The sequence below is a fragment of the Phascolarctos cinereus genome, unplaced genomic scaffold, assembly GCF_003287225.1.
Source record: "Phascolarctos cinereus isolate Bilbo 61053 unplaced genomic scaffold, phaCin_HiC Scaffold_4;HRSCAF=312, whole genome shotgun sequence".
Classification (NCBI taxonomy): Eukaryota; Metazoa; Chordata; class Mammalia; order Diprotodontia; family Phascolarctidae; genus Phascolarctos; species Phascolarctos cinereus.
Genome location: NW_027555847.1, coordinates 262,554,075 through 262,578,346, shown reverse-complemented (window position 1 = coordinate 262,578,346; position 24,272 = coordinate 262,554,075). Strand labels below are relative to the sequence as shown.

The following is a 24,272-nucleotide window of genomic DNA, read 5'->3' as shown; positions in this document are numbered from 1 at the left end:
ATCTGAAAATCCATTCACACTCCAAAGAAGGGTAAAGTTTATCAGGTGGGTCTTCTGGTACTAGACCAGGAAGAAGCTCTGGATTGGGGCAGCTTGATGGGGCAGTGGAAAAAGCACCAGCCCTGGATTCAGGAAGATTTGAGTTCAAATCTGGCCTCAGACACTTGACACTTACTAGCTGTGTGACCCCAGGCAGGTCACTTAACCCCACTGCCTTGCCAAAAAAAAAAAGAGAGAGAGAGAGAGAAAAGAAGCTCTGGATAACACAACGTAGATGTAGGGCTTCTCATTCACGTAAGTATGCTGGTGCCAAAACAGATTGCCAGTAGATAGGATTTCCCTCTGCACATAAAACAGGTGAAGAGGGTAGCTATTACTTCTCCTGGTACTGCTTAGAGTTAGGGCCCTCTAGCATCTCCTGGGGCAAAAGGGATGAGAGGGAAGGGTTAAGAGACTAGAGATGAGTACTAGAGAAAAAGGAGAATAAGGAAGACATATGAGGAAGAGTGGAACTGAGAGAAGGCTGAAGGATTTGAGGAGTTAGGCCTAGAATGGAATGGGAGGAGAACTGATTCTGAGTGGTAGAAGGTTACAGGAACTATATTTGGAATGGAAGGTGGGGAAGAGGAAGGAACAAGAACCTAACGTTTGCTGGAATAAATGGGGCACAATTTATGGGATGGGAAAGACCTAATGATAATGTGTTCAGTCATTTCAGTCATATCTGACTCTTCATGACCCCATTTGGGGTTTTTTTGACAAAGATACTGAAGTGGTTTGCCATTTCCTTCTCCAGCTCATTTTACAGATAAGGAAACTGAGGCAAACAAAAGTTAAGTGACTTGCACAGTGTCACGTAACTAGTAAGTGTCTGAGGCTGGATTTGAACTCAAATCTTTCTGAGTCCAAGCCCAGAGCTCTATCCACTGCAACATCTAGTTGTCCCACACAGCATGGCAGTTAAGATTAACAAAGAAACAGATGCTCTCTTCCCCACTTCTACACTAGTAAGACTTTTCCCTCGTATGCTGGAAGTTCCAGAATAGGGAAGTTTCTGGCTCAAGCTATTCCCAAAGTTGAAGAAAAAAGCATACAGCAGAAACCTCTGGGAATACACCTGCTTGAACCTAATCCCCAAAATTCTTATCACACTCAGGACAGATCTGACTGCACCCACATGTGTACTCCCTGATGTGAAAGCAGGACAATGCTCTCACCACACTTGGGTGCAGCAGTGCAGGGCTTCAACCCTAAGCCACCAAGTTCCTGCTTATGTTCACCAGTGATGGAGTTTCTCTTCCATGTAGATTCTCAGTACTCAGTGAGTAATGCCTTGGGAGCAAAACCTTTCTCACCTCCTACAGGAAGCCTTCTGCAACCCTTCTTAATCCTAGTGCCTTCTCTCTGTTAATTTTTTCTATTTATCCTGTATATAGCTCACTTTGTATGTAATTGCATGTCATCTCCCCTATTAGACTGTAAGCTCTTTGAGGGCTTTTTTGCCTCTTTTTATATCTCCAGTACTTAGTACAGTGCCTGGTACATAGCAGGTAATAAATGTTTATTGAATGCAACTGAATTTACTGCCAAATGGTAGGGCTTATCCTTTCCTGGTGGATGCTCGTTCAAGTTGAAGCTCTGACTGAAATGTTTCCTATATTTGGAAAGGGTAATTAGACTTCACAGTAGCATGACTGCAATAGTGATGGTCAAGAAATAACTCCTGGAAACTTTTTGCCTTACTCAAATACATTGTGGGGTCTCTCACTTGGGATAATTTCCTATGGCCAGTGGATTTCTTGTCTAGGAGTTGGTTGTGGCTAGTTCTCATCAGCCAAAAAAAGGGTTTCTTCAGATTACTTAAGTCTAAGACACTGGGAAACATCCTCTGGAGGTGGCCCTCCTCTAACCCTCCCAGGTTGCCAATTTAGTGAACATTATTATTATGTAATGAGATGCCAGGAGTAACCATGACAGTAACCAGTCCAAGCAGACTGCTATCCAAAGTTTGCAGGACCTGTGACATTTAAAATGGTGTTGAAGATCCTAGGAAGAAGGACATGGACACAATCTGTGTTGGCTGAGTTACATGGATAAGCTCAAGCTGGAATGAGAGAAACTAAGGAGTCAGAGAAGCCAGAGGCAGTCGGAAATTGATGGGCACGTCAGGTGAGATTGAACATCCAGGGCAGCCTGGACTCTGCTTCTTCCTTCCTGCTAAAGGAAGCTCAGCAACAAAGCCCCTGCCTCCAGCTCAACTGTGTGATGATTACCATCTATTTCATTTCTGCGTTGTAAAGAGAGAGTGGGGGGAAAGCAGTTTGTCTCTCTTCTAGTAGCCCCAATCTATCTACACTTTGTGCCCCCCCTTACTCATTTACATTATTATGCATTTTCATTTCTCTGACATAAAAACAAGTGCCCACCAAAATCGCCTAATGTGTTTTTTTTTTCTAGTTTGGGCCAATATTGGGAGAGAGAAGTTTTGCCCTTAGACAGATAGGAAACACTGTTCCTATTCAGTGGAAGTTAATATGGAGTAAGGAGGGCTCCCTGAATTTCCCACCAGACAGAAAGAAGTACAGGAAATCATAGTTATTGCAGTCATTGCATTTAAGGGAGGTAAAGGAAACAAAAGCATAGTGATAAAAGTGAGGGCCAGAGAACCAGACATTAAAGCTTCCGCGGCTTTCTGACATTTAATGCTGTAGCTGTTGATTGTGCTCTAAGGCTACTGGGCTGACAAATAGCTGAAGTCAGGTGTGAAATTGGGTGTAGTTTTCATTTCCCCTCCAAACTTCAGAAAGATTTCTAGAACTATAAACCCAGACCTCCTATTTTACCTCACAAGCCTACATATATTATAGTCATTATTATTACGAGTCCCTTTATGTCAGTTTCTTCACATTTATGCTTTTTTTAAAAATATCACATTTGTTTCCAAATATATTTCTCCCCTTCTTTACAACAGTAAGCCATCCCTTACAACAACTGCAATGGGGATCTAGCACAGGTGCATACTCCAACAACTTGCTAAGACAGCATATTTAAATGGAGGATTTAAGGGAGCATGAAGACTGAAACATGCACGTAAGCACACGTACATATTTTGTAACTCGACCCACCATGTAGTTAGATGATGCTTTTTTTCTATTGGCTACATAGCCAGAACTACAGATATCTTCAAGAGACTGGGTCACAAATGGCCACATCTTTTGCTATATTCATATCTAGGGCCAGAAGCGGCCTTCACTCAAGGCCTATGAGACTGCAGCAAGGGATCCCTAGGAGAAATAGGCTCAGGTCTTTGACCTTCTTTTAATCATTCTCTTTCTGGGCAAGTGCAGGAAATAAGAATTCTCAACCTGGAATTTCAAAGTCTGAGAGTGCAAGCCACAGAAATTTGTGAGTCAAGGAATACAGTCTGGTTATTTCAGCCAGCCCAGTACTGGGATCAATCATCTAGAGTTACCTTTGGGACTCCAACCCAACAGAGGCCCACAGCAGTGCTGCTTTTGGCCATGAAATTGGTATGACCAATGCTACGTAGAAACAGGGCCAAATTGTGAGCCTAATCCTCCATCCAGACACTGAGGTGTATTAGTAGTATTATCCTCCAAAGATAATGGGGGAAATGTTTCTACATTTGGTTCTTGCTCTTCTTTGAAGTAAATCTTCTTTATAAAAGCTATCCAATGTTGTGGTTAAATGGAACTGCAGTGCTAGTTACTAGCTCTCTAAAAATGAGAGGAACACAACTGGTGGAGGTTGAAGCCAACGGCAGAGAAAAAAGATACCTCAATCTTCTCAGGGTACCTGAAAACTCTGAGGAAGGAGATTTAACAGGCCTGGTCCTGAAAGTGCTGGGGCCAGACTCAGACTCATTACACAAAGAAGTTTAAAAAAAAAAAAGGCAGCTCAGTAATATTAAGCATGTCAGACAATGTGTGACAGTATATGGAATATTTTGTATCCACAGTTTCCTCCCTTTCCCCCTTCAATTTTCTCAACTCTTCTCCAGGACCAAACTTGTCAATATAATTACATAGCACTCAGCTCCTGGTGCTGTTTCTTGAGAATCCTCAAGACCAGAACTCAAAGTATTTCTCTAAGGCAGACCTGCACAACTTGGCAAGAGGTAGGGGCCAGAATTTAAATAGGCTAAACTTCTTCGGGCCACTGATAGGTTAGACTAGAGACAGACCGATGATGGTTGGTTGCCACGGGTCATGTGACAAATGAGACTGCGCAGTGTCAACCCTACATTTTTCACAGGCTGACAGAAGTCCTTTGCCAGACCACAAGTGGCCCACGGACTGTATGTTGTGCAAGCCTGACCTAAGGGGTATCACTTGATGTTCTCATTATTGGTCCCTTTGTGAAGCTGGTGATTTTTCTCATTTTCCCTCTTAGAGTCTATGGAATGAAAGAGTCCCACACAATATACTTCCTTGCCTTCAAAAAGAGAAAAGAAATTGTGGAAGGTATTATAAGATGGTATTAAAACCCTGCCATTGCACAACGAAATTGTGTTTACACTTTTGGTGGTGCAGTAGATAAGTATTAACTTGGAGTCAGGAAGACCTGAGTTTGAATCCTACCTGTGTGTCCCTAGGTAAGTCAGTTATCCTCTCTGATCCTCAGTTTCCTCATCTGTAAAATGGGAATAATTGCACCTACCTCATAGGGTTATTGTTAAGGGTCAAATGAGACATGTATAAAGTGCTTTGCAAACCTTAAAGTTAATATAAACTCATTACCAGTATTATCTTAAGACTTTTAATTTATTTGAAAAATCAACTAAGATTGCAAGAATGTAAAAGTCCTAGAAGTTAACATATAAATCCTGAATTAATATAAATCATGGGGTCACACAAATTACCTTGAATTTATTCTGTATGTACATGTGTGTGTTATTATTCCAGATAAAACGTAAAATCTTTGAGGGGAAGGGCTGTATTATTTTGGTCTTTTTATCCCCAGTTTCTGGCATAATACCTGGCAAATGGTAGGCACTTAATACTTACTGACTGATCCATATGGACACTGAACACCTGGACAGAGAATATCAGAATAAAGACAGAATCATCAGAGCACATTCTGTGTCACTACCTTAATGTCTTGGTTAATATGATTAGCATGAAGGAGCTGTTCCAAGAAATGACTTAATGATTTACCATACACAAGTTTGGAAGAGTTTGTAATTTTGCTTTCAAAAAAGCATTTAGATAAGTTTTAAATTAGAAAGATCTCAACAATTCAGCTCCCTGGGAGCTTATTACTGTAAGGATATATTCCAATTACAGTGCTTAAATAGGAATAATTCTACTTCAAGTGTTTCTTCAACTTTATGTAAAGCATTTTAGATTAAATCTTGATAGCAGCAGAAGCCCTGAGGGCTGTCTCTGGTAATAAGCAAATAAGAGAATAAAGTTGCCAAGTTTCTTAAATCCAATTCTTGCCCAAACTTTGTACTCTAGGTTAATTTAGGACAAACTCTCACATCCTCAGGATTTGCTCTTTGAAACAAAGCAAGACCATCTTATCTCTAAACTGCCCTATCTTGGATAGAATCAAGAAAAAGTTAAGTCCTGTGCATCAACTCTTATCAGCATTCAGGAAACAGTCAGTTCTCAAGCATTCTCACAGAATACATTTCCTAGGAGAATGGAGTATTCCATACAACCTGTGGAACATAAAAACATTTTTTGAACTTTTTAACCATTTTATATAAAATCTAAAGTATAACACCCTAATGTAGTAGCACTTCAGAAGATCAGTGATCTCTTTGATGCTTCATGACAACTGTGTAAGGTAGATGATGCTAGTATTGTCATGTTCCTCACTTTCCAGGTGAAAAAGACCCTATAGAATTATGTGTCAAAGCTGTTTCTTGTTCTGGTCACCCTGAACACTTGCCCCTCTTCTAGTCAGTATAGTAAGTTTATAAGTAGCCAGTATAAAGTAGCAATAGCATGAAGTAAGATTGCAAAGGGGAACCTAGAAATCACATACAAACTGTCCCAAAGATCAAAGGAGCATAATTTTCAAATTGTTATTATATATTAAGAAAAAAATCACATCCTGGTCATATGTGCTGAATCAGGGGAAGCCACATAGGTGCTGCTGTCAGGGATTTTTGGTCCTATGATAAGAAATCTCAGACAAGTTCCAGAGATCCACAGTAAGACCAGTAGAACACCAAAAGGTACTGCTAACTCTGAGATGATGTGAACGTTAACTTTAAAGTTTTACCAACTTTGAGCTCTGGTTATGTCAATGAACTAACCCCAAGGTGGCACAGATAAGAGTCTGTTCCCCCCAAAACCCCATAAAAATGAGACCTCTTAACTCCAGTCCCACCCCCACTCCCAGCACTCTTCCATCTCTGTCAGGTCCATGCTGCTGTATACTCCCAACTCTAATCCATGGTTACTGACTGATTGTGCCTCTCCTCTACCCATCTTCCTTCCTGCCTTCCTTCACCACCCAATCTTTGTCCCCATGTCATCTGCCACTGTACTCCTTCTCACTGCTTGTTTCTGGTACTTCCTGTGCCTGTTTGCCCCTATATCCTCTGTGCCTTATTAAAGTGCAATTGCAGCCTCATTTTCTGCTGCCATCATGGTCTTTCCTGGTGAGTAGCCAAAGAACTGGGTGTGCCTGCCCCATTTCATAAATTATCAATTTATATTGGATACTGGGGCTGAGGTGAAGTGAAGCAGCTACTGTGAATCCGAGGCCGAGTCTAAGTTATGGTTGCCAACCCCACTCGTCAACTACCAGGCATCTGTCTCTATTGCCAGCCTCCTTCCCCTGATCTATGAGGGATGGCCAGGAAAGGCTTCTTCACTTCGAGTCCCCAGGACCAGGTGCCAGGATGGGTGCTGCTGTATGTTGCTCTTCAGAAGATCTTCCCACTGCTCAAATAAGCCCACAGCTTAAGATGTGACTCCTCACCTCCATCACCTCTCATTCCAGGGTTCCATTATCCCTCAAAGAACCAAGGACATGTGGTGCCCTGAGACAGACATCTCATTCTTGCTTTCCAGATCTTTCTGCTGCTGCCAGGAGGGGAGACTATGCCCAAGGCTGGTACCCATTCCTGTTTAATCCTTTTCCAAGAAAGTCTTTTACTCCCTATAGGTATCAGGAGCAAAAATGAAGAAAAAGTGACATAGAAAGATGCTTTGGAAACTAAATGATAAGGAACTGCTACGAATGTCTCACAAGGATATACCTCGGACACTCAACTAGAGGAAGATAAGAAAAAGAACATGCTACCCTGAAAAAACTTCTTAACTAGCCAAGGCTCCAGGAGCCAAAGAACTATGGCTTGTCTCCAAACTCCTCAAAGTAAAACAATCAAACAAAAAACCAAAATACTAACACAGGAAATCCCTTTCTAGGAGGTAGGCCTAACACCCTAACTCTGTTCTAAGTGTGGCAAAGGTTTCCACCAAAGCTCCCATTTGATACAGTAACAGTATAGTCACAGTAGTGAAAAGTCATGCTGCTATGGTATGGACAGTGTATGTATCGAGGCCACCAGAGTTCCCTGCTGACCTCTTAACAGAGCAGCTATAAAAAGGCGAATGGTTCTATCTGCCCTGACTAGGAGCGATTTCAGCCAAAACTCCAATCTCATCCTTCATATTCACAAGCGTGAGAAGCCCACCCCTGCTTCCCCTGTAACAAAGACTTTGGCTTCAGTTCCCACCTGCTCCAATACACCCGAAGTGGTGAGCATCCCTACCCCCTTGAAAGGGCTTTGGCAGGAGTTATAGAGGAAGTCTCTAGGAGCCACTGCAAAATCATAAGATGTTCAAGGTTCTCATGGTATGTGAACTTGATTATATAGAACAGTGGTGAGAAAACCAGAGTAACAGGAATAGAAGACTCAGCTAAATAACAACAGAACCTAGGGCTATTGGGGTCATTAGACTTTCAAGGAGATAGAAAGGTGGAAGAGTTTATGTGAGGAGCTAGCTGGGGGCAGGGAAGGGTACAGGATTAGCCCAGGATTACCACTGCCCCACCTACAGAAAGACTTTTGGCTGTTGCTCAGCATCTGCACAAGAGGCCCTTTGACCATCACATGTGGCTGGAACTTTGGGCAGAAAACAGATCTGGGTGAGCATGCATGAACTCACTCTGACTAGCAGCCTTTACTTGCCCTGACCAAAGCTGAAGTTTTGCTGTCAAAAAGGGTCAAACTCCACGATGGTGAACATCACTACCCTTTGCCTGTGTGGGCAGTTTTAGTAAGAATAAGAATCAGATTCAGAAACATGGCTTCATGTCCCCCATGGCATTCGTACGTCATTCCCCTTTCCCTCAAAATTACTTATCAAATTTACCTATTGTGCCCTAACCTCTTTGATATCCAATCTCCAACTGCCTTTCAGACATTTCAAACTGGACGTCTTAGAGACATCTTAAACTCAACATGTCCAAAAGTGAACTCATTTTCTTTCTCCTTAAACCCTCTCCCTTCATAACTTCCCTATTACTGTAGAGGGTAACACTATCCTCCCAGCCACTCAGGTCCATAACTTAGGAGTCTCTCTCATTCCCCCATATCCCATCAGTTACCAAGGCCTGTTAGTTTGAAACACTTCTCCAATATGGCCCCTTCTCTCCTCTGACACTGCCACCACCCTGGTGCAGGCCCTTATCACCTCATGGCTTTATTTTTGCAATAGCCTGCTGGCTGGGCTGCCTGCCTCAAGACTCTCCCCACTCCAGTACTGAAAATACATTTTTCTCTCAAGTTGTATCATAGTTTTATTTGCATATTCATATTGAGTCTGTTTTAAAAACAAAAAACTTGAAAATACTAGGCACATAACATTGTAACTTTTTACTAGTACTACCAGGAGATTCTCTGTATATTGAGCGGGTATTGAATGTACATTATTTATGTGTCATTTAATGAATGTGTAAATACTGATGAACTTAATTTTTTTAATGGGCTTCAAATTTTGGCACCTTTTAAAAGAGAATGGAGTGAACTAATATGGCTTTACTAGCACAAGTAAGTATGCTATACAAGGTACTTAAAATGTTTTTACTTTTGGAGAGGAAATTCCAGTTCTCAAGTCTAGCCAAAGAAGTTATTTAATCAAACCTTGGTTTATTCACAGGTCAGTAATTACAACATCTAATAACTTGCTCCTTGAAAAAATAAGGTTCAAAAGTGAGAGGTCTTTGAATAACTTTAAGTGTTCCCAATATAATTCTGTTGCACATACAATAACTCTGTAATAATAAAAGTATCAAAGCAAAGCAAAAAAAAGGCTCCATTCAGTTACCAAAAGTAATTTTCCTAAAGCACAGGTCTGGTTATATGACACATACCCCTATCCAATAAACTCTAGGGGCTCCCTATTGCCTCCAAGTCAAATATAAAATCCTGTTTAACATACAAAGCCTTTTATAACCTAGCCCCTTCCCACCTTTCCAGCCGTCTTACATCTTATTCTTTGCCAAGTTCTCTTTGACCCAGTGATTGATCTCCTGACTATTCCACAAACAGGTACTCCATCTCTTGGCTTTGGAAGCTCTCTGGTTGTCTCCTAAACTTTCTATGTCTGGGTTTCTCTCCTTCATTTCCATCTACTGGCTGCCTTTAAGTCTCAACTACAATCCCACCTCCAACAGGAAGTCTTTTCCAACCTCAAGGCCTTCCCTTATTTGTTCTGAATATAGCCTGTTTGTACATATTTGCTTGTTGGCTTCTTCATTAAATTGCAAGCTCCTTGAGTGCAACCACTGCCTTTTACCCCTTTCTGTATCTGCAGGCTTTGCATACATAGTAGGTACAGAGTAGGTACTTAGTGCTTATTAAAACTGACTTCACACCTCTAACTCCCAGCTTCTTCCACCCTTTTTTGCCTTGAACTGTGCCTCCCAGTCTCAGATCCAACCTTTGTTAAAACCACCAGTCACTTAGACTAGGACATCACTGGTACATCTAGAAAAAGTATCATCAGAGGGGCCCCTCTGTAGGGAAATTGGCAGGATTGGACACTGGGAGGCTTGGATTGAAGATGTGTCACAGGATAAAAACTGGAAAAAAGGGTGTCACATTAGTGACTAGCAAAGGGAAAAAAAGAAGTTAGTGGGCTAAGGGACAGGAGGCTCATCTCCCAGCGCACATCCTCTCCTACAAACTTCTCTTCAGACAAGGGAATGGGGAATGATGAACACGCAGAACTGGAGGGATGGGAGCGTGAAACTTTCAAGGGAAAGAGCAGAAAACAGAGATTCTATAGGGACAGACGGCCTGTTAGGAATATAAGTAAATAGTAAGGAAGGAGGAGGAGAGGTAGGGGTTATCTTGGATGGGAATGACACACACAAGTAATTTGGGTTGAGATGTGAGGAAATGGATGACAGTGCTTCTGAACCAGTATGACCACATACTTCAGGACCTGATCTCCCTAGCAGACTGTGGCCTCCACCACCTGAAGCTTTACTGCTAAATTCCAAGTCTTTCTTCTACTAAAAGTCTCTTTTCCATCTGCCTAGCTCTTCCTCTCCTTCTGGGAGTATGGTGTGACAGAAACATAAACCCCTCATATTCCAGTCTCTCCTAGACAGCAAAGCATTTCTTGAATGGACTGAGTCACCTGGCCTTGGGGTGAAGAATCCTCTCCACATACTCCCCTGTCTCCTCATAACACCTAGGAAAGAGCTAGATATTTGCAGCAGGCACTCAGCTCATATTTAAGGAACTGAATTGGGGGACTCACAGTGGCATGAACTCCAACAAATCATCTTGTGCCCTGAAACTGTGAAACTTTGCAAATGTAATGCTAAGGCATAGAAAATTCCACATGAATGAGACTGGGGGGGGGGCAGGGTGGTAACATTAACAGTCTTTTGCAGATGACATCCACAGTATCCCTTCTTCCCATTTCCTCTATTGTTTCTACATCCACCAGTTCTTAGTTATATGTGAAGTTAGTTTGCACACAGAATTAACTGGACAGTGAAGTATGCATTACTAATCTACAGATGTCCTAACATGATTCATCTTACTCTCTGAAATTACAGAACAGAAAGTAGTTCAAGACTGACCCAAATTTGGAAGTGTGGAGGATTTCTGTTTTACTGTTAATTGATTGCAGCATAGTATTTTGATTTCTCAATGGGGGAAAAAAAATGTTGGATTTGAAGTCAAGAGGACCAGGGCCCAAATTTCTATTCCACCAAAACTAAGGTCAGGTGCTCTTTCCATAGCATCAATTTAACACAAACAATATTTATTTGCCTATCAAGGCAGGAGCCCTGAGGATTAATAAGACATGATTCAAAGTACTTGGTTAATAATGTAATATTATTGTACTATAAGAAACAATAAATATGATGAAAATAGAGAAGCACAGGAAAACTCGTATGAACTGATGCAAAGTAAAGCAAATACAGAATCAGGAAAATAATATACAGAAACAATGTAAATGCAAAAAAACCCCAAAAAACAACACAACAGAAACTTCTGACCAAGCTCAGCTCCAGGATATGAGAAGGAACCTCTCCACCTCCTTTGCAAAGGAGAGGGATCATGGGAAGGGAACACTATAAATGTCAGACTTTGATGTTAATTTTGCTGAAGTTTTTTTCCTTTCTTTTTATTCTAAGGGATAGCTTTCTGGGAGGGTGAGGGTGCTAACACTGGGAATGTAGACAAAGGAGAAACAAAAGAGTAATGCATATTTATTTTTTACATACTTGGTTAATGCGCCACAGTTCTTTGAAAAGGTAAATAAATGTGCAAAGCACTAACCATCTATTTTATTTTTCAAAAAGCCTTTTATTAATTTTCAAAAGAAAATTATCAAAACAAGTCCCCATGGGACTTGATAACCTTTTGTAGAGCTTAAACAAAGGATAAAGATAAGTGTACACTTCTCTGGAAGAATTCCAGAATGGTGCTGTTTTCTACTACTGGCACTAAGACTTGTCTTATGTAACTTTTTTCCCTTAATAAACCAGAAGAGGAAATAAACCGTTAAGGCCCTCAGGTCTGCAAACTAAATATTAGCTTAGGGCAAAAAGCTCTAGACTTGGAGTCAGAAGATCCATGTTTGAATCTTGGCTCTGGTACTTACTCTTTGTATGACTAGAAACACACACACTGTTTGTGGGTGGCAAAATACAACTTCTCTAACCCTCAGTTTCCTCATTTATAAAATGAAGGTCTTGGACAAGATAATCTATTAAGATCCCTTTTAGCTCTAAATCCTATAATGCCAAAGATCTTCCAGCTAGTAAAATCTAAGTTAACAGAAACAATTTACAGAAAAACCAGAAAGCTGAAAAAGGGACAGGTAGGTCAATGTCATCAATGTATTTTAGAGTAAATTCCCAAGTATAAAATCAGAACTTTGTTGTTATTATAGATATCACCACTTCAGATGACTAGATGGGGGAATGGGATACAAAACAGGAATGATTCCCCCTGTACTTCTGTGAAATGAGACACCTGCACCTGGAGTAGTTTATCCCCTTCTCACTTGCATATCTCATGGGGAGGCATCTTAGAACTTGAAAATCACCAGAGGAAGAAATCCCGGGATGAGGTTTGGTAGCAGGAAAGCTGTTATGAGACCAAATTTTTAAAGATTAAAAAGACAAATAAATGGGAATCTCAATATGCCTGACCCATAAGAGGCACTTAATAAATGTTTGCTTATTGGATGCAAAATTCTATAAATGCAGAATCAATAAAAGCTGAAGTGATGTGTGTGCTAAACCCTGGAATATCAAATTTAAAACTACCTTGATGCTTAAAGGTCATTATGAGAGAATTAAAGGAAATCCTGCTCTACATAGCAGGTAGTAACTTTATGGAAGCTTATTTCATGGGGCAATAAAGAATAAAAATACAAGCTAAAGACAGGTTTACAGTTTAGTTATTATGTAATAGGTCTTTAATAGGTGATTTGAGATTCAACTCTATTTTTGAGGTTAGCAATTGAGAATAACCAGTTGCCCATCCCTTCCCATACAGAATTCTGGGCTGGAGGGACTCTACAAATTGTCTTGTGTGGTGATTATAGTCTCATGAATCCCAACCCTTTCTTTACAGAAGCCTAATCATATAGAATTTCAGATTCCCCAATCTCATACTCCTCTCCTCCCATGAAGACACGCAGGTAAAGACCCTTATTCTACAAAATACTGAAGGAGATATTCCACCTCACTCTAATCCCTTGCTTCCCAAAATTTACCAATTCTGTTAAGAATTTATCTATTGAACCTAAAACCTTACTATGGAAATTAAATGGCTTCTCTTCTCAAAAAAGAAAAAGAGTTTAATTGTCTACTTAAAAGACAATAAAGTAGTCCTGGTTACAAACTTCTTATTTTGCAAGTTAAATAATTCTGGTCCCAAATGCTTTTCCTTTCCTCAAAAACATGATCTTCCCAACCATTCTAGGAAGTACCCATAGTTCTAAAAAATAAAAAGGAAAATGTCTGCCCTGAGAAAATACATTGTGAAATCCTTATGAATAGCATAAGTATTACACAAATAAGATTAAAGTGTATAGCAGTTTGTTTTTCAATTAATGTATATTAATATCCTAGGTAGGTCCTCTGAGAATCTCATTTGATGATACCTGAGATGGGGAGGTATTAGATTGTCCCCCATTTAACAGACAAGGAAACTGAGGATCAGAGAGATTATGACTTCCTTAAAGTCAGAGGCAGACCAGAATTCAGATCAGACTCCCAACCTAGTGTTTTTTCCATAGCTATACCCCCTTCAATTAAGGAATATGACAACTTGTTCAAACACTGACTAAGCAAACAGTTCTAGGTTCCCCAACTATACAATGGAGACTTACATCCTTCCCACTGAGCTCCTGGAAGGGTAAGTCAAATAATGTAAATGAAACAGTTTCGGGGTAGAAGGCTCTTAAAGAGACTGGGGAGCAAGGGGATAGCCACCCTAAATACCCTTTTCCTGTCTTACAAGGATATACCTACTGAGGCCAGGGAAAGAACAGCTGACAAAAATGATTCTCTGAATCTTTTGATAATCTGCCTCACTAACCCATTTTGTTGAAATGGGAGAATCCTCTGGAGGAAAAAAGAACAGGATGAGAGAGTTTGAAACAAGAATAATCAATCACAGATACCATCTTTATTGGGGGCTGAGGCCTAGAACCAATGTTTATACTTTCTCTGAGCACTAAAACATTCAAACATCTCCAAAGGCCCCTCAAAACCTCCCAACATCCAAGAATCCTGAGGCTTCTTCTCTTTACGCTAGGGAACAGCTCAGAGCTATGCTCTATAGCAAAAGATTAATCCTATCCATTCCAGGTCTCCCAAGGAGAAAGCTTCTATGCAGGCCTATGGAAAGAAATAATCAGCCTCAGTGCAACCAGCCCTTGCCTTTCCCAAAGACACAGGGCACCTGCATAGGGGGTGAGGGTATCAAGAAATAGGAAGAGGCTGGACCTACAGCTGAAATCACTGTTCCTTGGCAAACTCTGAAAATTGTTCTCCACCAAGCCCCAATCTCTCTCTCATTGCAAGATCAAATTCCATCATTACCAATAAATTCCTTTGAATTAAACACTACTCTTCCCCAGGCTGTACACCTACTCCTTAAAGATAAAACACAAAATGTCCAACATCTTAGTGTGATGAAGCATATACAATGTCTTCCTCTTGTGACTGGGGAGCAACATAAGAACCCTGGAAAAACACTAAAAGCGAAAACAAATTTCACATAGTTTGGCCAAAGGACACTAGCTGGGAACCCAAAGTTACTCATTTCCCTTAGCTCCCAGGAGATCTCCTTAAGCCTTTAGAACTCAGGTGCTGATCTCATGAGAACTATGTCACCCATTCTTCGCCCTCTGTAGTTGGGTCTACATACCATCCTGTTTCCTTCTATGCCATACAGCTTCTTCCCATAGAATCAATGAAGCCTCCTGACAACTTAGTCTAAATGTGTCCTATCAACCCCAATGAAGCCTTAGAACTATAGAATCAAAGAACACAGAGGTGGAAAAGACCTTACAGGTAATCTATTCCAACCTCTCTTCTAGTATTGAATCTACTCTATGATACTTCAGATAGATAAATCACATAGTGTCTTCACGGAGAAGGCAAGTAACAGGAAATTAAATTTCTCTCTAACAACCTCAGTCCCATTTTAAAAACAGATAGCTTTAATTATAACTAACTTCTCATTAGCCCTAGTTCTGCCACTAGGACCTACCCCAAATGAGTCTGTATCCTTTCCTACGTTACAATCTTTACAATTCTGGAAGATAACTACGCTGTTCCCTCAAAGTCTTTTTTTTCTAGCCCTATCTGCCTTAGTCCTTAAAGCCTATTCATCAATCAACTGAAAGGTCCAGCAGGGTAGCAAGAATGGTGGATGTCTTCATATTTGAAACTCAGAATCTATGTTTCTGTCCCCAAAGAGGAAGTATGTTCCAGGACACAGAGGATACCCCCAAAAAGAACCAAAGCTCACATCCCAGAGTATATCTGACCTGGGCTCTGTCACTTTTACTAGCTAGGGCTCAGAGGAAACCAGCTCCTGAAGAACTCCCAAGGTCCTGAACAAATTCAGGGCCAAGGCCAAAGTTCTGACCAAAGGTAGGATATTTATAAGGATGCCCACCCTGATGGGTTCTCTGGTGCTGGACCAGGTTAGAACTTCGGGCAAAAGCCTTTCCACACTCAAGACAAACGTAAGGCTTTTCACCACTATGGGCTGCCTGGTGGATTAGCAGGTGGGAACTCTGACTGAACCCCTTTCCACAGACACTACAAGTATATGGCTTCTCCCCAATGTGGGTCCGTCGGTGCCGGAGGAGGTTTGAACTATCCACAAAGCTCTTGCCACATTCAGGACACTTATAGGGCTTTTCTCCTGTGTGGGAACGCTGGTGCTTGATAAGTTTAGAGCTGTGGTAGAAGCTCTTGCCACAGTCTGCACAGGAATAAGGCCGCTCTCCTGTGTGAATTCGCTGGTGGTCTGTGAACTGTGAACGCTCACTGAAGCCTCTACCACAATCAGGGCACTTGAAGGGCTTCTCACCATTGTGGGTCCGCTGATGGCGTAGACAGTCAGAGCTGTTAGTGAAGCTCTTGCCACATTCACAGCAATTATAGGGCTTCTCACCTGTGTGAGAACGTTGGTGTTTGAGCAGATAGGAGCTTCGGCCAAAGCTGTCCCCACACCAACCACACTTATAGGGCTTCTCCCCAGTATGTGATCTCCTATGCTGAAGCAGATTAGAGCTCAAGCTGAAGCTCTTTCCACAGTCTGCACACTTATATGGCTTCTCTCCTGTGTGAGTTCGCTGGTGCTGGATGAGGTTGGAGCTGACACTGAAGGTCTTGCCACACTCAGAGCAAGTGTATGGTTTCTCACCCGTATGGACCCTTTGGTGCTTCACTAAGTCTGAGCTCCGGCCAAAGCCCTCACCACAGTCGGGACATTTGTGTGGCCGGTGGCCTGTGTGTGATCTTCGGTGCTGGATCAGGTTGGAGCTAAGGCTGAAGCAACGGCCGCAGTCTGGACAGGGGTAAGGCTTTTCCCCAGTGTGCACACGATGGTGCTTTATTAGGTCTGAGCCTCTTCGAAACTCTTTCCCACACTCAGGACACCTGTATGGCTTCTCCCCTGGGTGAGTACCCTGGTGGTGAATCAGATCGGGGAGACAAGCTACAGTCAGTCCGCACTGGAGGCAACCAAAAGGCCTGGATCCTGGGAGAGCTGTCCTGAGACCTATTCCGGCAAGTTTCTCCTCCCCCTCGCCCTGGCCTGCTCCACACAGCCTCTGGAGCCCCAGCATCATTTCACGGGCAGCTGGCTGGCCTGGCCAGACAAGAAAGGGCCTTTCAGGCGGGTGTTCCGAGGGGAGCTTGAAAACAGGGCTGGGGGGCAGGTCTCCAGAAGCCAGGCCTGGAGCCCTCACATCCTCCAGAACTCCTGGCTGAAGAATGGCGTCTTCCCTATTTCTGTGCCCCAAGGGGAGAAAAGGACATTCCAGGCCCCTCCTGGGACTCAGGCGTCCCAGCCCTCCGGGCCCTACTTGCTCCTCTCCTCCATCCCGGGACTCGTCACTTCTCAGACCCTCTTCTTCGTGTGCCTGGAGCCCTGGGTTCCCGGGTTCCAACCCTCCCTCCATCCTGGAGAGAAAAGGGGAGAAAGAAGAGGAAGGGAGGAAAGGGGCCGTTCTTTCTTAAACGAAAGCCGGTGGGCAGGAGGGACCAAGGAACCACGGGGCTGGCGCTCGCCCTGTGCACAGACCAGAGCCGGGGTGGGCCACTAAGGTTCCAGGCGTCCGAGCACCGGAACCGGAAACCCCCCAGCCCGGCCTCTCTAGGACCCAGACCCTAGCGCTCCTCTGTGGGCTTAACCCTTTAACTCACCGCGTCGGGGAAAAAAAAGGTAGAGGCTTGCCAGGCCTCTCGGGCCCGACAGACCTGGACGAGCTCGCGGGCCCCGAGGCCGTGAGCCCTGAGAGTGGGACCCCTGGGGCCGGCGCTGCGGCCCTGGAGCCCACAAAGGCGTGTCTGAAGGACAGCCGACTCCAAAGGGCGCAGGGGCTTCTGAGAATGCCAGAGAGCCGGGGCCGCGCCGGGAAGCGCGACGTCCGGGGCACCGGGAACCGCGTAGTCCGAAGACTCCATGGTCGGACGCCTGGGTTCTCGAGGGGAAGGGGCCGCGCGCTGTCCCCTGGGAGCGGGAGTTCTTCGCTCGTCCCACGATAGGCTATATACGATAATCACGGACTACGTATCCCAGCGTCCACCGCGCCCCAGTACAGAGAATCGACAAAGAACTACCACTCCCGTCATACCTCGCGGGTTTCGAACTGCCGTTGGTCACAGCCTACCACCCACGTGATCGGGAATTCCCAGGAAGTGGAGCCGGGGAGGTGTGAACTACACTTCCCAGTGTGCATCACAGCAACGGGGCCATTTAAAAGGCGTCCTCCAGAAGACGTGCATAGTCACGCCCCATCCTTCCAGTCCTGTTCTCTGCGGAGCCACGAAAAAGGGGGGTGGGGCCTCAGGCCCAGGCCAAGATGGCGGCGGCGAAACCGACCCCCACCGACTCGCTCTCGTTCTGCCTCGCGCAGCTCACAGCAGCGGCCGTGGAGGGGCCGGGTGGGGGAAAGGACTCGGCAGCCAACGAAGCCCCCTTGAGCCGCGCGCTCTTAGCCCTCCGCACGCGTCACGTCAAGGCGGCGGGGGATATTGAGCGTTTCCGGGCGCGCGGTGGGCTCCGCCCCCTGCTCGCTCTGCTGCGGCGCACTGCAGCAGTGGCGGCGGGACCCGCCCCGCCCCTAGCAGGCCCCGGCCCCGCCCCCTCACCCGCCACGTCGACGGGCGCTGCCGGTTCCGCCCCTTCCTCGGGTCCCGCCCCCCAAGCTGCTACGTCAGCGCCAGCGCGATTACGTAGAACGCTCGATTTGGCCCTCAGCATCCTCGCCAACTGCTGCACCGAGGGGGCGTGCCGGACCGAAGTGCGCAGACTCGGCGGTATTCTCCCACTTGGTGAGTGTCCAGCTGTTCGTCCTCCGCCCTTCGCTCTGATTCGGGTTTGCCCCTTTGCTGTTTCCCTTCTGACGACAGATTTAAAGCGACAGGATCTCTGAGGCCCAGGACATGGGGGGACGTCGCTATGTGGGAATGACCCCACCTTCATGGAAGAGGACGGGGCTTGTGACGTCACAGGGTCTTCTGTGATATCACCACATCTTGTGTGATGCAACAGCTCCCTTAATATCGCAGGTTCCTCTCCCACTGTGAGGTCATTCTTTACATACGCAGCCAGCCATACCCCACGATGATCCTGTTTTCAGTCCTCATGGGTGGAATAAAATAGAAGACAATTGCTTGAACGGTTTGGGATGGGGGAAGCTCACTTGGCCTTGTGTTGACAGTTTAGGCCAAAGTGATATCTTTAGATTGCTGAAATGTTACTCTTTAATGAAAACCCCCGTGGTCATGGAAGTGTCCCCCAAATCACCCAGACCTTAATATGTTTCTGGGAGTTGCCCCAAAGTGATCATTAGCTCTCTAGTTCATTATCTTGCACCCATCTGATGTTTTCTTGAGGAACACTCTCCAAATAGAATAGGTATAACTTGTTTCTAAAATGTAGGTGAAAGGAAGCCCCAACTGCCATACAAGTCCTCAAAGTGATATGGGTGTCAGGTATGGGACAGTCTTTATTTCACCGTACCATAAAAATGCAGAAGATGCAGGTGATTCATAAGAACCCATAAAAACATGCAGAAAACATATAAGGCATTCAGAGAACTTTGATACATCCCCCAGAATTCTGGAACACAGGCTCAAATATAACAACTCATGAAAAGAGGCTGAGTGGTCTGTTGCTCACCTTTGTTGGCCTGCAGAGAAAAAGCTCTTTTCATAAGAGTTCACTCTTCTGTCCCAGACAAGTATATTGGGGGGATGGTTGTAAGGGTTGAGGTTGTAAGAATAGTGTGTATTATACCTACTTGACAAATAGAAAAATCAGCACTCAGAAGGGCCAAGGAACTTATCAAAAGTCACACAGCAAATCACTGGTAAAATTGGGACTCCAAAGTACAAAAAATTTTCATCCCCAAATAGAAGAAATTTGGTTAAACATAAGGGCATGTTTTATGCAGAATACTATACTAGGTCTGACTGGGGGGTGAGAATACAAAGTTTAGGTAAGACTTAGTCTGTGCCCTTATAGTGTACTAAGAAATGAAATGTGTCTTCTTGTTCATTTTTGCCCTTAGTAAGCATCCTACAGTGTGTAAGGACTGACAGTATACAGAACCGGACAGCCCGAGCCTTAGGGAACCTGGCTATGGAGGCTGAGAGCTGTGGAGACATCCACAGAGCTGGTAAGAGCTTGATGAGGGGAAAGGGGCATGGGAATGGCAGGGAGGAAATGCCTAGATTTTAGCAAAAAAAGAAAACAGGAGTCCAGAATTGGAAGATTTAAACACATGTTTCTTTACCCTTCCCTTTTCCATCCCCCTGTCTAGGTGCTGTGCCTCTGCTGGTTGAGATCCTCACTGCCTCTCAGGATTCCCAGTGTCTCCAGAGTGTCATCCGTGCCCTCCGAAATTTGGCTGATTCACCTCAGCACCGCCTGGTCCTAGCCCAACAGGGGGCTGTTCGGCCCCTGGCAGAGCTGCTGGCTACAACCTCTGACCCTGCCCTCACTTCAGCCCTGGCTCGGGCCCTGTTGGAGCTAAGCCGAGGCTGCTCACGGGCCTGTGCTGAACAGCTGAGCCTGGGTGGTGGACTGGGACCTCTAGTGAGCCTGGCTACTCACCCCAAGCGGACAGTACGTGATGCAGCCATATTGACTCTGGCCAACCTGTGTGCCCAGGGCCTAGTGCGTCCTGCTTTGGGCAATGCTGGTGGTGTGGAAGTACTCCTCAGTGAACTCCGGAGGAGACGGGGGCCCAATGGGGCAGGCCCAGTGTCCCAGCAGGCCCTGGTACGGGCTGTCTGTCTTCTGTGCCGTGAGGCCATTAACCGAGCACGATTAAGGGACGCTGGGGGTCTGGAGCTGCTCATGTCCCTTCTGAGAGACCCACGGGCAGAGGCCTTTCATCCTCGTGTAGTAGCAGCACTTGTTGGCTTCCTATATGACACTGGGGCCCTAGGAAGGCTTCAGGCACTGGGGCTTGTGCCATTGCTGGCAGGGCAGCTAAGTGGTGAAGTTGGAGAAGAGGAGGAAGAAGGCCATGAGGCTGCTTCCTGTGACTTCCCTGAGGAGCGGACTCCAGGACCAACAGAGGCTGGGAGCTTCAGGAGCCTCAGGTAAACCTGCATCTTGAGCAGTCTCTCTAGATCTGCAATTCTGACACTACCTGTCTTTTCCAATTCTTATATTCCCTAATATAATGGCATAGTAGATAAAGCACTGGACCTGAAGTCAGGAAGTCCTGAGTTTAAATCCAGACTCAGACACTTACTAGCTGTATGACCTTGGGCAAGCTACTTAACCTTTGTCTCCCTCAGTTTCCTCAACTGCTAAGTAATGGCACCTATTTACCGGGGTTGATGTTTTAATGTAGTATGTAAATACTGGCTATTATCAGTTAATGTTTAAACTAAGTGCCTATTATATACCCAGGCACTGTGATAAGCACTTTTTACACATGATTTCTCTTAGGTCTGGTAGGACCACTGACTGTCTTTCTCTTTGATCTCCAGGTCATGGCTGATATCAGAAGGCTATGCTGTAGCACCTGGAGATATCTCCCCTGATTGGTCCCCTGAACACTGCCCTCTGCCAGAGCTTCCTGCTGTCCCAGTCAGATCCCTCCAGCAGCGATGCTTACGGGACAGTCTGCCCTTCTCCTCAGTGTCCCATTCCCCACTACCCTCTGCTCCAAACTCTGCCAGCCTAGGCATGGAGACCCCAAGCACCTCACAACTAGACACTCCCAGTCACTCAGGCGACATCCCAACTTCCCCAACCCCACTAAGGACATCTGGTCGTGCTGAAGAATTGTGGGGACGGGAAGGGCCAGCACTCTTACTCTTGTCACGCTTCTCACAGGCTCCAGATCCCAGTGGGGCACTAGTGACTGGCCCAGCACTACAAGGCCTGCTAGGCTATGTGACCGGGGCCCCTGGTCCCCCAAATCCCCGAGCCCTGCGAATTCTGGCCCGCCTCACCTGCAACCCTGCTTGCCTAGAAGCTTTTGTCCGAAGCTATGGTGCTGCACTCATCCGGGCTTGGCTAGTGTTGGGTGTTGCCCCAGACGATTGGCGGGCTTCAAAGCCAACCCGGGTACGAGCAGGTGATCGAAAACATAGGGAACTAGGTGAGTGACTCATTTCTTCTTTCAGGTACACAAACATGTGGTTTTCCTGCCCCTTATTCTCTCTTTAGAACCCAGAAGTTCTGTTTTCCTATTACCCAGATCTCTGTGCTGCCCATACTTAATGTCCTTGAACCCATGTGACCTCCCTCCCTGTAATTTTATGCATCAAGAACCCAGGCATCTTAAACCTTCTTTGCCAGTTCTTTCCACCTCATCAGTTCTTCTGCCTTCGGTGATCCAGTCTCCTGACCTGACCCTTCTTTTCCCCCCAGGTGAAATGCTGCTCCAGAACCTGACAGTCCAGGCTGAGTCTCCCTTTGGGGTGGGAGCACTGACTCACTTGCTCCTCTCTGGGACCCCAGAAGACCGAGTTGCCTGTGCACTGACCCTGCCCTTTATCTGCAGGTACGTTATTTTAGGAACCAGGGAACAGCTCTTATGGGAGGGAATGTTCCTAAGGTTGTAGGATAGGATAGGAGGACAGAGAACAGAAATTTGTCAAAGACCCCTAGATATTAGGAAAAGACTTTGCTTCCTCCCTTTGACTGTACAGCAAATCCCCAAATTCCTGTCCTAGTTCCCTTAGCATCGCTACTATTCCCTTCTCTGTGACTCTGCCTCCCATCTTCCCTGCTGCCTTATTCCTCCCTTCCCTTAGCTCTGTGCTTTCTGCCTCTTTGTCCTGAAGAGATCCATAGGAAGTTCCCAGGAATGGGCAAGATCATCAGCCTATTTCATGGGTGCCCAGAGCTTGTGGCCCACTGGGTTTCTGGCAGGGACTTGTACTACTTTCTCTTATGAGGTAAAAATTCTGTATTTGTATCACGTGCCCTCACTGACTCTTGTGCGTACCCCTCTGTCTTTCAGGAAACCGGCTCTCTGGAGGCGTCTACTTCTGGACCAAGGTGGTCTCCGGCTCCTTCTGACAGCACTTTCTCGTCCAGCCCCTCATCCACTTTTCCTCTTTTTTGCTGCTGATTCCCTCTCCTGCCTTCAAAGCCTAATCTCCCCATCAGTGGATTCTGCTCAGCCTCCTATGGATTCTTCTCCAACCTCCCCATGCCTCTATGGGCAATTGCTGGGCCCTACCCCATCCCTAGTCCCTGACCTCCACTTCCTGCTGGACTCGGGCCTCCGCCTACCTGCCATTCGGGCCTCTGCAGCTGATGCTTCCCCCTTCTTCAGAGCCTTGCTATCAGGAGGCTTTGCTGAGGCTCACTTGAGCCTGGTGCCACTGAGGGGCTTGTCCCCAGGGGCTGCTTGGCCTATTCTGCATCATCTCCATGGCTGCCGAGGCTGTGGGGCTTCCTTACAACCCATTCCGCCTCCAGGCCAACCCCTCTTGGGCTCTGAGGCAGAAGCTGCCTTAGAGGCAGCTGGCCGATTTCTGCTGCCCTTTCTAGAGGAAGAACTGGAAGAGGCTGTGGGAAGTGTGCACCTCGGGCCTTGTGGTCCCCCTGAGGCAGTAGGCGAGGTATTCCGTCTTGGTGGAACCCGTCTAGCGGCAAGATGTGCCCACTGGACCCTGGGACCTGGCCGGAGCCCACAAGCCCGGGCAACGGCCCTGGCTGGACTGGTAGAGGCAGCAGGCGAGGAGGGTGGGCCCCTGACTGAGGCCCTTTTGGGGGCTGTGATGGGGATGAAAGGGAGGCTGTGACTAGGGCCACAGCCCCAGGACTCTGAGGGGCCCTGGCACCAGGACGGAGGAGATGCCCCATAGGACCTTCACCTGGCTCCAGGGACCAGAAAAGGAGGCTTCTCTGGAAAAGGAGAACTGTGGCCGGGGGAGAGTTGGGGGGGGGGGAGAGGGCAAATTCCAGGGAAGAGGAGCCATGGAAGGTACAAGAAACTAGAAGGGGAGGTAGGATAGAGAATGAGGAATGAGAATGGCTTGGGGAAGCAAAATGGGACTTGGCCAGAGGTCTCAAGAATGAAATATGGAGAGTACAGACCTACAAGGACTAGAGGCGAAGAAGAGATCCCTCAGCACCCAAAAAGGAGCCTCATACAGAGGCCAGACTGAAATTAAAGGCTCCAGAGTTGATTACTTCATGTAGTGTGTGGTTCTTTTTTGTCCCAGATCTTCTCTTCCCTCCACCCATTGACCAATTCCCATTTCCATCCTTATTTCAGCCGAGTAGGCCTAAACCTTAAGTCAGGTACCCAGGGATGGGTGAGATCATAAATCTGGGCTGACGTGCAGGGTCACTGTGTATGTGACTAGATATGAGGTTATAGTTAACCTTTCCCACACCCCCAGAGCAGATCTTTGTGAAGGACCCAGGGGATTCACCCAAGTGTCTGCTCTAGGAGTTCCCAGGCCCAATTTTTTTCACTTTATAGAGGAGGTAGGCATGCCGAATGGGGGTAAAAAGTTGCTCAACCAGTGACCAAATACTTGGTTTTTTAATTTTTATTATTATTATTTTTAAT

General features: G+C 45.6%; 3 protein-coding genes across 3 annotated transcripts in view; 1 reads left to right on the top strand and 2 right to left on the bottom strand.

Annotated features, from left to right (window-relative positions):
* The window catches only part of LOC110220455 (uncharacterized), a 48,896-nt gene extending 31,220 nt beyond the window's left edge, over positions 1–17,676 (bottom strand). The window contains exon 1 of the mRNA XM_078153025.1: positions 17,416–17,676. Coding sequence (XP_078009151.1) covers positions 17,416–17,676 — 261 coding nt within the window. The remainder of the gene's footprint in view (positions 1–17,415) is intronic.
* On the bottom strand, positions 4,766–17,393 carry LOC144454047 (uncharacterized). The gene has a single exon (XM_021004460.2). The coding sequence runs from the start codon at positions 17,169–17,171 to the stop codon at positions 15,555–15,557; it is 1,617 nt and encodes a 538-aa protein (XP_020860119.1). The 5' UTR covers positions 17,172–17,393; the 3' UTR covers positions 4,766–15,554.
* Positions 17,677–18,074: 398 nt separating the features above from the next.
* On the top strand, positions 18,075–23,891 carry ARMC5 (armadillo repeat containing 5). The gene is made up of 6 exons (XM_021004458.2): positions 18,075–18,546; positions 19,788–19,895; positions 20,040–20,826; positions 21,223–21,839; positions 22,112–22,244; positions 22,707–23,891. Exons 1-6 carry the CDS (start codon positions 18,075–18,077, stop codon positions 23,494–23,496), a joined length of 2,907 nt encoding a protein of 968 aa, XP_020860117.1. The 3' UTR covers positions 23,497–23,891.
* The last annotated feature ends 381 nt before the right edge of the window (positions 23,892–24,272 follow it).